This window comes from Elephantulus edwardii, unplaced genomic scaffold (assembly GCF_000299155.1).
Source record: "Elephantulus edwardii isolate Elephantulus edwardi_28Jun2011 unplaced genomic scaffold, EleEdw1.0 scaffold00032, whole genome shotgun sequence".
Lineage (NCBI taxonomy): Eukaryota > Metazoa > Chordata > Mammalia > Macroscelidea > Macroscelididae > Elephantulus > Elephantulus edwardii.
Window position 1 is genome coordinate 21793873 of NW_006399782.1, and position 15278 is coordinate 21809150.

Below are 15278 nucleotides of genomic sequence, written 5' to 3' on the forward strand. Positions count from 1 at the left end.
TGTCAGTTGTATTTCCTTTTTGCCACTGGCACTGGGTTCAGGGTCAATTCTGGAGTAAAACTCAGTGTTAAAGTTACCTATAGGAAAGGGAGCAAACCTAGAGAGAACAAACTTGTGAGTTACAAATAGACGGGATTAGAGGGTGTTGCTTTCAGGTTTACTGGAGGAGAGGGTGGCAGAAGGTGGCCTAGATGACATTCTCTGGATACCCTAGACATTCTTTTTTTTTCCCTTCCCCTCCCAGGGGTCAGATGGCACAATCTGGGGACTGAGGAGCTCACCCTGAGGGCTGCGATGGCTCACCCCTAGCTGAGGGCCGAGGGCAGCCCACCCCAGGCAGAGGGCCACGACGGCTCACCCCAAGCCGGGGGCTGAGGGAAGCCCGCCCCGGGCAGGGCAACACCCCCCAGGAGCTGGCGGGTATACTCCCCCTCCAATTACCCCTACCCCAGTCTGGTCCACTCACCTGACCGAGGACTATGTGGTCAGGGATAGTGTCTCCAATTCCAGCATTGCCACTCTTACCCCTAACCCCCATAAGTGGTCATTCTATATTTTGAAGTAGGTGTCACTGCCCTCCCCCTTTATATATGGTAAAGGGAACCTGAGAATTGTGAACAGACTCCCCCCAGGTCTAACCATCTTTTGGCAGAAGCATTTAACAGAACAAAATATGTGGTGCATTTAGGATGTTGGTCCTCTTGTGCATGCTGCCACTGTCATCAGACTCACAGTGACTTTCAGCGATCCATTGTATAGGTAATTGTCTTCTTTGGCCTGTCCAAGGAAACCCAAACCTGCAGATGGTGGGTAATGCATCCCATCTCCCGCCTCCCACACAGGCAGCCGTTGGGGGCGTGCCCCCTGCCCCTCCCCCCACCGCTCAGGCACCCAGCAGGCATGCAGCCCCTCTCCCACGGTTGGCCGGAGGTGGGGGGCACCTGCTTCCCCCACCACCGCCATCCTGGCTCCAAGAATTCTCTCCAGAACAAGTACAGGTTGCGGCAGTGTGGTGGCTTCGCTGCACCAGTCTTGAGGAAGGCTGGTGTCCAGCATCCATCCTGGGTGAGAGAATCCATTGGTTCCGGCTGTGGAAGCCTCATGGAGCTGCAGCGGCTGTGCAGCATGGCTTGGGCTCTGCGGGAGGGGGTTGGGAGCCGTGAGACTCACCCATTCCTCCTTGGGAATCCTTGAATTCCTGTTGTTGAGCCTCGATCTTCACTAAGGGCTAGTCATCAACTGTTTAACTGTTCAATTATCAATAAGCTGAAGTCTGTGGAAGGCCATAGTAGCCCTGCTTTAAGTGGTTCGCTGCTCCCGCAGCTCACCACGCTGTCTCTGCCTCTGCTGCCATCTTGGATCTCCACATCTATGTATGCTTCTTATAAAAAGTATTTGAAATGAATAAATCGTTGATTGTACAGAATTCAATCATTCTATCTCCAGCTTCATTTCTGTCACCAAGTCCATGTTTTCCAACTACTGATCCTTATTTTCTGTTCCCAACTTTTGCATTCCAGTCACTCATTATTATTAATGCATCTTGATTGCATGCTTTACCGATTTCTGACTTCAAAAGCTGGTAGAAATCGTTAGTTTCCTCCTCTTTGGCTCTAGTTAATGGTGCATATATTTGAATAAGTATTCACTGGACTTCCTTGTATTCGTATGGCTATTGTCCTGTCATTCACAACATTGTATTTCAATATAGATCTAGTAATGACTTTTTTTACTATTACAGCAACCCCATTTTTCCTCACCTTTTCATCTCTTGCAAAATAGATTATATGATCTTCTGACTTAAAATGTCCCATACCAACCCATCTCATTTTGCCAATACCTAGTATACATAACCCAAGAGAGTGTATAAATTATTGAGCAATATCATTAATATCACATTCAAGCAAGATTCTGCTGCAAATGATCCAAAAATGACTGGAACAACACATCAACAGAAGTGCAGGCTAGGTTTAGAAGAGGCCATGGTAGTAGGGATATTATAGCTAATATTATATGAATCTTGGCAGAAAGCCGAGACTACCAGAGGAATGTTTATCTGTGTTTCACTGACTATGAAAAGACATTTGACTATGTGGATCACAACAAACTGCTGCTGACTCTGAGAAGAACGGGAATCCCAGAACACTTGATTGTGCTTATGTGAAACCTATCCAGGTCCAAGAGGCAGTCGTCAAAACAGAGCAAAGAAACACTTCCCAAAATTGGGAAGGGTATACACCAGGGATCTGTCCTATCTCCATACCTTTTAAATCTATATGCAGAACAGATTATTCAGGAGGCTGGACTCTGAGAAAAAAATGTGGCACCAGGATTGGAGGAAGACTCATTAACATTCTGCGTTATGCAGCCGACACAACCCTGCTTGCTGACACTGAGGAGGACCTGAAGCACTTGCCGTAGAAGGTCAAGGGCTGCAGCCTTCAAAATGAATTGAAGCTCAACATCAAGAAAACAAAGATTCCTACCACTGTGCCAAATTGGCAGCATCATTATAGACAGTGAAGAGATTGAGATTGTTAACATCTTCAGTTTTCTTGACTCCACAATCAATACTCTTGGTACCAGCAGCTGGTCAGGGCGGAGATGAATTGCATTGGGAAAGTATGCTGTCAGGGACCTCTCCAGTGTACTGAAGAGCGATGATGTCAGTCTAGAGAATAAGGTATATCTGATCCAGGCCATAGTCTTTGCAATTACTTGCTATGCATCAGAAAGCTGGACAATGACTGGGGATGATAGAAGGATAAAACTGATGCCTTTGAGCTGTGGTGCTGGAGAAGAGTATTGACTATTCTGTGGACTGTTAGGAGAACAAACAGGTTCATCCTAAAAAAGCATAAAACCAGGCTGCTCCTTGGAGGCAGGGATTCTGAAGCTCTGTCTGACATACTTTAGGCATGTTGCAAGAAAAGACTAGTCCTTGGAGAAGGACATCATGCTTGGGAGGGAGGAAGGAGAGAGTAAGAAAGGAAGACTCTCAATGAAATGGATTGATTCAGTGACTGGGGAGTGGGGTGGGAATAGGTGTGTCAGAGACAAGAAAGTTGGCAGAGGATACAGCAGGGTTTAGGGCTGTTGTACATAGGGTCACTGAGTTGCAAGTGACTCAACAGCACATAACAACAACAAACAACAGGTCAGTGTAGTCCCAAATGCTTAAGCAGCTGTCTAAGTCCATAATTTCTGGCATTAACAGCTCCACCCATGGTGGAATTCCCCAATTTCTCTATAGCCTTTGGGTTCAGTGATTTGCTAGAAGGTCATCCAGAGACTCAGACTCATCAGGGAGATGACTCAGTGACTGTAGGCTGGTTTTTTGTAGAAACTGGCGAGCGATGGACGAGGCTGGATATAGCTTGGATGCTTAGTTTGCATTATGTGATTTCTCAGTCCAAATAACTTCTCTTTGTCCAGAAGGCATGGGCTAAGTTAACACAGTCGTGCTCCTTCTCTGTTGATATTTTCAAACGCTCCACTGTATGGAGAGCACTCTCTTATTAATCTCACATCTGTTGATCATTTGCAAAACAATGTGTTCGCAGTTAAGGTAGCTGGAAATCATTCCTCCAGTGGACAGTTGTTGTTATGTGTCATCGAGTTGCTTGCGAGTCATAGTGACCCTATGGACAACAGCCCTAAACCCTGCTCTATCTTGTGCCAATCTCAATGTCTCTGATACACTCACCCTGATTACCCCAGTAACTGAATCAATCTTCCTCATAGAGTGTCTTCCCCTCCTGCGCTGTTCCTCCACCCTCCCAAGCATGATGTCCCTCTCCAAGGACTGATCCCTCCTTGCAACATGTCCAAAGTATCTCAGACGAGCATCAGAACCCTTGCCTCCAAGGAGCCACCCAGTTTGACCCTTTCCAGGATGAATCTGTTTGTTTTCCTAGCAGTCCATGGTACCCCTCAATACTCTTCTCCAGCACCACAGCTCAAAGGCACCAATTCTTCTATCCTCCCTAGTCATTGTCCAGTGATTGCAAAGACCATGGCCTTTATCAGGCACACCTTAGTCTCCAGAGTGACACCATTGCTCTTCAGTAATTTGGAGAGGTTCCTAACAGCAGACTTTCCCATTGCAATACATCTTTTAATTTCCAAGCTGCTGGTACCAAGAGTATTGACTACGGTGTAAAGCAAACTAAAGCTGTGAACAATCAGTTGGTGGTAGGAAAGTCAGTTTTCAAGGGTGCTGGCACCCCATTTTATTACTACCAGGGAACAATTTCTAAGGATAGCATAATGGCATACAGCCAGGTACAGATTTAAATTCAATCTTTTGTACAAAATGCCTGACTCCTTCTAGTTGTGAACAGCAAAAACATCTGTACCTGTTTAGATTTGGGATTAGTCATAAGATGTTGCTTCCTAAAGTCAGTTATAGCATCATATCCACATCCATATTAAAAATGTGAATGCCATCTAATACCAACATCGTATAACATGCTAGCTCCTTATTGGCCTTTTACCATAAAAATGCCAATGCTTTAGAAGCATCATTTCTGAAAAGAAAAACAGTATATTCACATTTTCTGCAAAAGAAAAGTCTCCAAGTAAAGAATGAATAGCAAGAAGCTCAAGATACATTCAAAACAGGTATAAAATGTTAACCATAACCTGCTGAGCGAAGAGGAAGTTTTCTCCAATCTTTCACATCGTTATAATCTGAAGGTGCGGGCTACAAATTTTAAAAAATTATGAAACACTTACCGTAACCACAATTCAAATAATAGCTACAGATAAGACATTTCTTTGCTACTCTACTCTCAGTAGTCCTTTCATAATTGGAATCCATATCAACAATAAAATTTATTAATATAAATTTCCATAAATATATACAAAGAAAGGACTATCTCTTTCTCACTGTTGTGGAGGAGTCAGAACTGACTGACTCATAGTTGACTCCATTGAGTTTCTGAGGCAGTAAATCACACTGGAGATTGTCCATCTTTCTCCCTCAGAGTGGATGGCGTATTTGAACCAGCAGGAGACGAAGCCTTTTAATTAGCAGCACAAATCCCTAAGCACTGTGCTATCAGAGCTCCTTAAGGGAATATTATCTAGTGGTTAATAAATTGGCTAGATTGTGTATTATATTTAAATTGAGTACAGAAAAACTTTCTCTTTGACTTATTTAAAATGAACATCTTTCAAAAATCTTCTTGCTTTTCATACAGCAAGTTATACACTATACACTCCAAAAGTCTATAAAATATCTTTAAATACTAGGATAAATTGACTTCAAAATTAAAATGTTTAGCAAAATACAAATTTTTAACATACAATCAATGAAGATCTTTTCGTAAGTACAACTAATTTCCTAAAGGGAATATTCCTTGTATTTTTCCACTGATGTCTGCACAGACATTATAGTCTCAAGTGTTGCCATGTTGTTGTGTACCATCAAGTTTAAATTGACAGACAGCTGACCCTCCAGTGGGTTTTCAGAGGCAGTTAATCACATGGGAGGAGATTGCCCATCTTTCTCCCACAAAATAGCTAGTGGATTTGAAATGCATACATTTGGGTTGGCAGTGCAATTCCTTACTGCTAAGCCAAGAGCTCCTTCATAGCTTATTATAATCTCAAGTGTTAGCTTCACGAACTTCCATAAAGGAGACACATCTGTGTAACACCATTCAGCTCATGACACAGAGCTTTCCTAGAATCCTAAAAGTTCCCTCCTTATCATCATTCACCTCATTCTGCAAGACAATAACTACACTATCCTGATTAACTCTACAAATGAGTTTTGACTGTTTTTTACTAGTTTTGAAGTAAACAAACCGACAAAAAATTCTATCTTCTTTTACTTAACATACGTCTATAAAATGCAGTCATCTTGTTATAAGTAACAATAGTTTGGGGATTCTGTTCATTGCTACATAAAATTCTTCAGTGTGGACATATACAATATATTTATCCACTATATTACAAATAGACATTAGGACTATTTTAGCTTATTGTCTATTATAAACAATACTACGATAATCACCGTAGCACATTATTCAGTGCCCATATTATATAAACATTTGTAATGGGTATATAAGCAAGAGTGCAGTTGTTTACAATTATAGAAAATGCATTTATCAAACTGTGGTGAATAATTTCAGACAATTTTGTAAAGTGGCTGTACCAACTTACAGTCACTAGCATATATCAGCATCTACTTGTTCCACAACAGAATCCTTTTGAACTAAATGAATAAATGTAGTTTTCAAGGTTCTGTACTACAACTCAATAAAAGGTTTGTAGATAAGGTTTGACTAATTAAACAGTCGTACTATTTACATGTGAATTTAACCAGAACACTTACACACCAGCTTATATATCACCATAATAAAATAAAAACCCAAACCCAAACCTGCACCCACTGCCATTGAATTTATTCCAACTCATAGGAATCCTTCCTCAGGTTTCCAGGAGCATAAACCTTTACAGAGGGAGAGCAGTTGGTGGAATCTAACTGCTGAACTTCCATTTAGCAGCACAACAGGTAATGTACTATGCCACCAGAGCTCCTTAATAAAGCCAAGGCATGTCTAATCTTGTTTCTTTTCGGTGACCACATAAATCCATTTACATAGGTTCAACCTTCTAAGGAGAAAAATATTCCTGAAACTTGTCATTAGATAAGAACAAATGAACTCACCTACTATATTTCTAGAATTGGAAAATCTCTGCATAAACCGAGAACTAGTGAAGAGCAATTCAAACATTCTCTCAGCGCTGATATGAAAAACACGGTTGATATAAAGTCTTCCATGCAGATCATTCTCAGGGACATCTCCTGTGGGATAAAAATAGCAAATACATCAACACAGGATCAAACTAGAAGGAACTAACAAAAGGCTTGGGGGTCGGGGATGTGTAGAAAACACAAAATAAACTTTATGGGTTTTCACTCAATCACATATACATTCTGTCTTTCAAAATAATTTTTAAATGCAATTACAGTAAACAGCATATTCTAGCATACTTAGAACCAAATTGGAGCAATAATACATATACTTATGCGATTGGCACAGGATAGAACAGGGCTTAGGGCTGTTGTACATAGGGTTGTTATGAGTCGCAAATGACTCGACAGCACATAATAACAACAACAATATAACATATATATATGATTCAACCATACATAATTATACAATACATACATATGATCAACATCTGAATTGCTTAAACCCAAAAGACGTATAGCTATTTAACTTTAATCATATCAAATTTCTATTGTGTATCATTCAAATGGACATAGACTGATCAGCATTTCAAAAGTGACAAGGGCAGCGCTGGGGCATGAAGTGTGATACCTACCACAGGAATCAGTGGGCCCTACAGGTGAATGCTCGTACATTCAATAAATACTGAGTCATCAGTGGCTATGTCTGCTGCCTGTGTGAGCTTGCTAGTCTGAGTAATGACTCAGTACTGATCCCTACAATACAAGGACGACTCTGTTCATAACCTATTCTCAATGTCAGACATTAAAACGGACAAATATTTTCTTCTGAAAAGTATTCTTCTGAGCTAACTAATGCCCAATAAAATAATATCTATTTTGAGAGAACTTGATAATGGTAATGATGTTGAAAGACAGTGTTAAGAAACAAAGATGACATATCTGCTCACTACTCCTCGTATGCCCTTGAAACTATATAAAATAGACATACTCATACAGTGCTTGGGATCTGTCAATATTAATCCAATGGAAGCAATCTATTAAAGTAAAAGGCCGCAGGTCTAGGAATTAGAAAACCTCTTCAAGCTTTAGTTTTATCCTTAGTCATACCTATTTCTCCCTCTTTAAATTGTTTGTGTTTCTCTATTTTCTTACAGGTACAAAGGTTGTAGGGCCATCCAGTTGTTCATTAACCCTCTCCCTATAGCAATAATACATGTAAACAACAGCTATTTACTGCAACTTGAAATAACAGCTCTTCCAGTATAAAAATAAATAACAGAAGCTAGTCTGAGGTTTAGTGAAAAGAGTCATTACTTTTGGGAAACACGTTTTTCTGACATGGAAGGGATGTAAGTTCATTACAAATATACTCTTTAAGTAGTCACAGAGCAAGCAAACAATTACTGGTGATTCTACTGATGCTGCCAATGTCCTTCACATAACCAAATCTGACCGTGTAACTACATCTTTATTGGATTACTCGCTAGTTTATTGTCTCTTTCCTACAATAGACTCTAAGTTTCATACAAGTAGGAGCTATCTCAGTGTTAAACATCAATATATATCAATATCTAGGACAAACCAAATATTAAACAAATATTTTGTAATGAAGAAATTACTTTTAGAAATGTTCTTAAATATCTTAGGATCTATTTGTATGCATAGCACTTTGACTTTTGAATTATAAGTTTAAAATAGTTTCTTTGGGGATAATTTCAATGACTTAACTGAACTAGATTTAAGGAACTCTGGTAGTGCAACGGTTAAGGACTCAGCTTGTAAGCCAAAGGTCAGCAGTTTGAACTCACCCAACTGCTCCACAGGAGAATCTTTTAGTTATTTGCTCCCATTGAAGATTGTTGTTGTTGTTGTTGTTAGGTGCCATCAAGTCGCATATGAACAGGGGATCCCCTATGAACAGGGGATCTGAAAACCCTTCACACTTCCTAACACACTAGAACCCACTGAAGCAGTCACTGTATCCATCCACCCGGTCAACAGTCTTCCTCTCCTTTGTCAACCCTCCACACTTCCAAGCATCATGTCCCTCTCTAAAGAACAGCCCCTCTTACCAATTTGCCAGAAGTATGTGAGGTGAAGCCTCATCATCCTTGCCTCCAAAGAGCACTCTGACTGCAACCTCTCCAAGACATATCTGTTTGTTCTTTTAGCCGTCACGGGATATTCAGTGCTCTTCTCCAACATCACAACTCAAAAGGATCCATTCTTCTTCTGTCATTCCTATTCATTGTCCAGCTCTCAGATGCATAGCAAGTGATTGGCAAAACCATGGCCTTAATCAGATGTACCTTAATCCTCAAGCTAACATCATTACTCCTCAATAATTTGGAGAGGTCCCAAACTGCAGACTTTCCCAATGTTGTACATCTCCTGATTTCCTGACTGCTGGTACCATGGTGTTTACTGTGGATCCAAGTAAAACAAAGTTGTTGACAGTTTCAACCTCTTCTCCCTCCACAATAATGTTGCCTCTCGGTCTAATGGTGAGAATCTTTGTTTTCTTCACACTGAGACACAACTCATACTGAAGGCTACATTCCTTGATCTTCTGCAACAAGTGCTTCAAGTCTTCCTCACTTTCAGAAAGCAAGGTTGTGCCATCCGCATAACGCAGGTTATTGATAAGTCTTCCTCCATGTCAGGTTTTTGTTTTGTTTTTTAATTTTTAATTCTTAATTTTTGTGTGCGTGTACCGTCAAATCAGATCTGACTAGTACAGGAGGAGATTGTCCCTCCTTCCCCGGCAGAGCATCTGGTGGATTCGAACCCTGCGCCTCTGGGTTCCTCCATGTCAGGAAATCAAAAGACATGTTGCCTTGGGCAAATCATCTGTTAAGGACCTCTCCAAAGTTCTAAAAAGCAAGGATGTCAGTTTAAAGACTATGGAGTAGCTAATCCAAGCCATGGTATTTTTAATTCCTTCATATATATGTGAAAGTTGGACAAAGAATAAGGAAGACCAAAGAAGAACTGATGCCTTTGAACTGCGGAGGTGGCAAAGAGTATTGCAAATAGTGTGGATTGTCAAAAGAATAAACTAATTTGTCTTGGAGGAAGTTCAAACAAGTTGCTCCATTGAAGCAAGGATCCTTTGGACATGTTGTCAGGTGGATCCAGTCCTTGGAAAAAGGTGTCATTCCTGGAACAGTGAAGGGTCAGCTAAGGAAAGAAAGACCTCAAGAGACAAATTGGTGCAGTGACTACTAATGAGCTTAAGCACAGCAAAGATTTTTAAGGAGGTAAAGATGAGTTAGGAAATTACGGGGTTTCATCATTTGTTCATAAGGTTGCTATCAGTTGTACTTGTCTCAATAGCATCTAGTGACAACATATTAAGTCAGCAGGTGGTATTTGCTCAACCCGCAAGATGGTTATTATTTCCAAACACTTCAAACAAAAACTTTTTAAAGTGGACAATGCAAACAGTGAGGAACGTCACACACAAACACAGAACAGAAGTACAGACATGAAAATGAAGCCTAATTCTGGCAGATTGTTGAGGGCACATGAAAAACGGAGGAGATAGATAAGCAATTGGTTTCAAGTTTGAATGTCCAAGATAATGCGTTATGATCTTTCGTTTTCTAAAAGCTAATGGCCTACTGTCTTCACAACTCAAGTTGAGGCTGTTCTTTACACCTGAAAAACAAGCTCAATGTGGGATTGTTGCTCAGAATTTCAACCTAAGTAAGTGTGTCAGGGTCAGTCTCATGACTGCTTCCTTGATGTCCTCAGACTATTTCATGGCTCTTTCTTGGGCTATTCCACAAATCTATTTAGCCTCATCTTTTCCTCCCATTAATAAACAATCTCAGGTATTTCAATTCTTCTTTAGCTTTGTATTTCATTTTATCTTGTTCTTTAAACTACAGATGAATTCCAGTTTTGCATTAAGTGCCCCTCCCCAGTCTACCTTTACTTTGCACATAGCTTCCACTCTCAGTACACATAACTGTGGTTAGGAAACCCTGTCAGGCCAAGTTCCAGTGCCAGGTACACCAGGGCAAAGGTAGGTTTGTCATCATGACAAAGTCCAGCTATCTCATACCCTTAGCCTGTATGTCAGCTTCCACTCATGGCTCTACTTCCTGTGGAGATTTTCACAAAACTGTGCAGTGCAAAATAGAACAAAACAATGCAAAGCATAATAGAACAGGGCAGGGGAAAGAGTCAAACACCAAAAATATCAGGAATACCTTATCACCAAAAACATAATCATTATTTCCTTGTACTTGTGGGTATAGATATATTTTGTCAATAAAGTCTTCATTTGGGCCCCAATCACTGAGCCGAGGACTCAGCTGCCCCACCCCCACCCCCCAAGTCCCCTCGCTTCCCAACGCTCTGTCCCTCTCCTGCCCGCCTTCTCCTGCCACTGCCTTCCGCAGGCCGTTTCCATTGAGGAAAAGGAATCGTATTGTATGTCCGCTATCCAGAACCTCCACTCTTTCGACCCCTTTGCTGATGCAAGTAAGGGTGATGACCTGCTTTCTGCTGGGACTGAGGATTATATCCATATAAGAATTCAACAGAGAAACGGCAGGAAGACCCTCACAACTGTCCAAGGGATCGCTGATGATTATGATAAAAAGAAACTAGTGAAGGCGTTTAAGAAGTTTGCCTGCAATGGTACTGTAATTGAGCATCCAGAATATGGAGAAGTAATTCAGCTACAGGGTGACCTGCGCAAGAACATCTGGCCAGCTCCTTGTAGAGACTGGACTGGGTAAGGACGACCAGCTGAAGGTTCATGGGTTTTAAGTGCTTGAAGCTTAAGTAAGGATTTCCTTGCAATGAGTAGAAAATTTCCCTTCTGTCCTTGTCACAAGTTTAAAACTTCACAGCTTGTATAATGTAACCATTTGGGGTCCACTTTTAAATTGGACTAGTGTAACACTTTCATGTAATAAACTAAAAAGAGCCAAAAAAAAATTCTTCATTTGACAATAAGTCTGTCAGCCTCTTCCCAGATGTTCTGATCTCCTCCTCCAAACTCACCAAATAGTACAGGTTCACTCAGTTACTCATTGTCACGGAGTTGAAATTCCAGCAGGTTTTCAGTGACTGTAAATTACATGGGAGGAGATTTCCCTTTTTTCTCCCAAAGAGCCACTGGTGGCTTCAAACCACTAGAGAGGTGACGCCTTTGGGTTGGCAGTGCAACTCCCTACAGACTGTGCCACCAGGACAGGCCAGGAAAAGTCTATTGACAATCTTTAGAGAAACAGAGAAGTTCTGAGACTTATGAGTCATCACATAGCAAAGCCTGAATTCACAGTATGGTTTAATGGATTATAACACAATCCTGATCATTTTCTGTTTAGCAATTGAAAAACCTGGAACCATTTCTAAGAGAACAGAAATATCGCTGAATAGGACACCCTAAAATGCCCCCAGTGCAGAGTAAGAGCACTAACAAAGAAGCCAGTCAAAGCAGACTTCAGGCTAGCCTTCACCTGTCTGAGCTTCTGCTCATCTTCTCACTGAAGAAACTGGGCAGGAGGTCGGTTTAGTTTCCTTTGTGAGACATCTCCTGATGCTTAGCTTCGCCAATTTCTCTCAGGGATACACAGGTCTAGAGGGAGTCTCCAGATTAAGGCTCGCCTCTAGAAGTGGCAGGAAGTGGGGCAAAAAGCAAAACAAAACAAACAATCCTCTCCTGTGTTCAGCCTGTCTGATGGTGGATCAAAATACTATCATTTTCACCCACAGCATCCCTTTTCAGCAGGAAGTAGCTAAGAGAATACGCCATCCCCTTTTCCTTATGACTCAGGGTGAAGTCTCTCTCAGGGAGGAGTGATAGGGAATGGCAAAGGACACACCGACAAAGGAGATTAATCAGAACTGACTTTGACAAGCACTGTGGCAACTGGACAATTAAAACAGACAATCAGATGGCGGGGGAAGAAGAACAAACTGGGGAGGAGGGTAGAGAGAATGGTGCAGCAATTAAGGAATGAAAACCCCAAAACCCTGTAAATGTTCATTAAAACTAATAAAATTTAATAATAAAAAAATACTATCATTTTCAATAAAATGATGCTTAGTTTCCTTTACCACCCACATGACTCCTTCACATTTCACACACACATTTCAAAGTTTCTTGCAACTTGTGACTAACGTCAAGTGTCCACACAGCTTCACAAGTTCAAGGAAATAAAAACTAGATTCATTATGCTGTTGTTTTTTAATTAGCTGCCCTCAAGTTGACCTTTAAATCCAGAGACAATGAAAGGTGACACTGCCCAAAGCTGCCCCATCCCTGGGATAGGGGTTGGGGTTGGATTGTGATGATCCCTAGGGGTTTCACTGGCTGCTTTTCAGAAGTAGATTGCTACACCTAGCTTCTTAGTCCGTCTTAAACCGGAAGCTCTGCTGAAACTTATTCAATATCATAATAATACGCAGCTTCCCACTGGCAGATGGGAAGGGGCTACACAGGAGGTGCTATAGCTGGTCTCTTGCCTGGAAAGTCAGAAATATGCTATTGAACCACCACTGCCTAGAATCCTTACAAAACCCCCTTCACAAGTACCACAAGCCCCACATTTTGGAACTGCTTAGGGAAAATAGCAGTACTTGATTTGTTATCTAGTTTTAATCTAATAAGAAAAGATAGTCATCCCATATGTTGTTGTTGTTGTTGTTAGGTGCCACTGAATCAAGCATGACTCATAGTGACCCTCTGAACAAAAGATCTGAACCCTGTTCTATTCTGCGTCATCCTCACACTTCCTGACACACAAGAGCCTATTGCAGCCATTACTGTGTCAGTCCACTTAGTTGAGGGTCTTCCTCTCCTTCACCAACCCTCCACCCTTCCCAGTATCATGTCCTTCTCCAAGGAAGGCACTTCCTAGCAACATGCCCCAAGTATGTGAGATGAAGACTCATCATTCTTGACTCCAAACAGCACTCTGGCTGCTGCTTCTCCAAGACATATCTGTTCATTCCCTTGGCTATCTATGTGATGTTCAGTGTTCTTCAACACCACAGCTCAAAGTCATCCCATATACCTTAAATAAAATCTCCACAGAAGACTAATGTTACATGCAGGTTCTTACTGTTGTAAAGCCAAAGGGCACCAGCAAACAGTAAAATGTGATCAGAGGATTGTACTCTTTCCTTACTTCCATGATTATCATTTCCTATTTCAAGATTTACACACAATTTACTTGAGCTTTAACCTTGTCTTTTATGTAACATCAATACTGTTAGTGTAACAAGAATGTAAATATTAAACTACTTTTTAAGGACCACACTATTAAAAGAGCAAGGGAGAAAGAACAAAAACAATTTGTTGTCTTGGTGTCGCTTACCTCTTTGGCCACTGGGTGCCAGGGTAGATCTTCCTAAAGTTCATTCAGGTCAGGTATAACTAATTCATGCTTCTCTGTGCACGAAAGCATGAATGGAACTGACACCAATGAACAGCCCAGTCCCTCATGAAGCTTGACCCTTTTAAAACATTTCTTTCTAATAACCTCAACAAAATAATTCAGTAATCGTATGATCTTTAGGAACTAGTGCATTTTCATTTCTACTCATAGGAGCTTTCATTAAAGAGAGTTCAGAGTTCCTACAACAAGGTCTAAAATGAACAGTAACTGGATAGTAAAAACAGACAAACTTGGCTTGTCTCAGTCACCTCTATGTTCCTATTTCTTATATTCTGAGCACTTCTAGTAAGGAAAAATGTATTGCAAGAACTCATTCATGTTAGCTTTCAAAATATGAAGGTAGTCACTCTCCATGCTCTTTCTCATTGTCTCCCTACTTCACACATTTCAATGTCAACAGTCTTGAGGCTCAGGGAGGGAAGGGGAAGCTCCTTCAAATGCTCATTTAATAGGTCTGACAAGCCCCAGGTTATTGCTATTTCCACAGACAAAGTAGAGAACAAAATTTAAAAATGGAACTATACAAGTTCCCTGTGAGCAACTATTTTTTTTTCTTTTTTTTTCTTCTATAATTATATTTTATTAATTTTCATAAACATTTACAGAGATTTTGGGCTTCCACTCATTCATTGTTGCACTATTCTCTCTACCCTCCTCCCAGTTTGTTCTTGTCCGAATGCCACAGTGCTTGTCAAAGCCAGTTCTGATTAATCTTCTTTGTCAGTGTATCCTTTGCCATTCCCTATCACTCCTCCCTGAGAGAGACTTCACCCTGAGTCATAAGGAAAAGGGGATGGCGTATTCTCTTAGCTACTTCCTGCTGAAAAGGAACGCTGTGGGTTTCAGGGTGAAGATCTTCTCTCACTACTCTAAAGGGCCCCTTTGGCAGTAGGAAACACATAGACTATTATGGAGATTGATTTTGGGATTCAGATGCACTCTTATTGATTGTGCTTGGCTGTACATGTACATATCCTTCAAGATGTATCATGGGGGTGTTGCAACCTAGAAGACACAAATTTGACTAACAAGTTATAAGTACATGAGTCCAAAAATTATGGAAAAGTAAAAGAAAAGATTCTTTCATTGTTTTACAAACACTCCCCCAGGTCCCCTCCACCATGCAGCCCTCGCTCTAGTCTCCTGTG

The 15278-nt window shown here is 41.0% G+C and overlaps 1 protein-coding gene across 1 annotated transcript in view; it reads right to left on the reverse strand.

Moving 5' to 3' along the window:
* Positions 1-14083, reverse strand: part of GRAMD1C (GRAM domain containing 1C) — a 56730-nt gene extending 42647 nt beyond the window's left edge. Inside the window, exons 1-2 of the mRNA XM_006884276.1 lie at positions 14050-14083; positions 6680-6817 (exon numbers count right to left, since the gene is read on the reverse strand). Coding sequence (XP_006884338.1) covers positions 6680-6746 — 67 coding nt within the window. The 5' untranslated portion in view covers positions 6747-6817; positions 14050-14083. The remainder of the gene's footprint in view (positions 1-6679; positions 6818-14049) is intronic.
* Positions 14084-15278: the final 1195 nt, after the last annotated feature.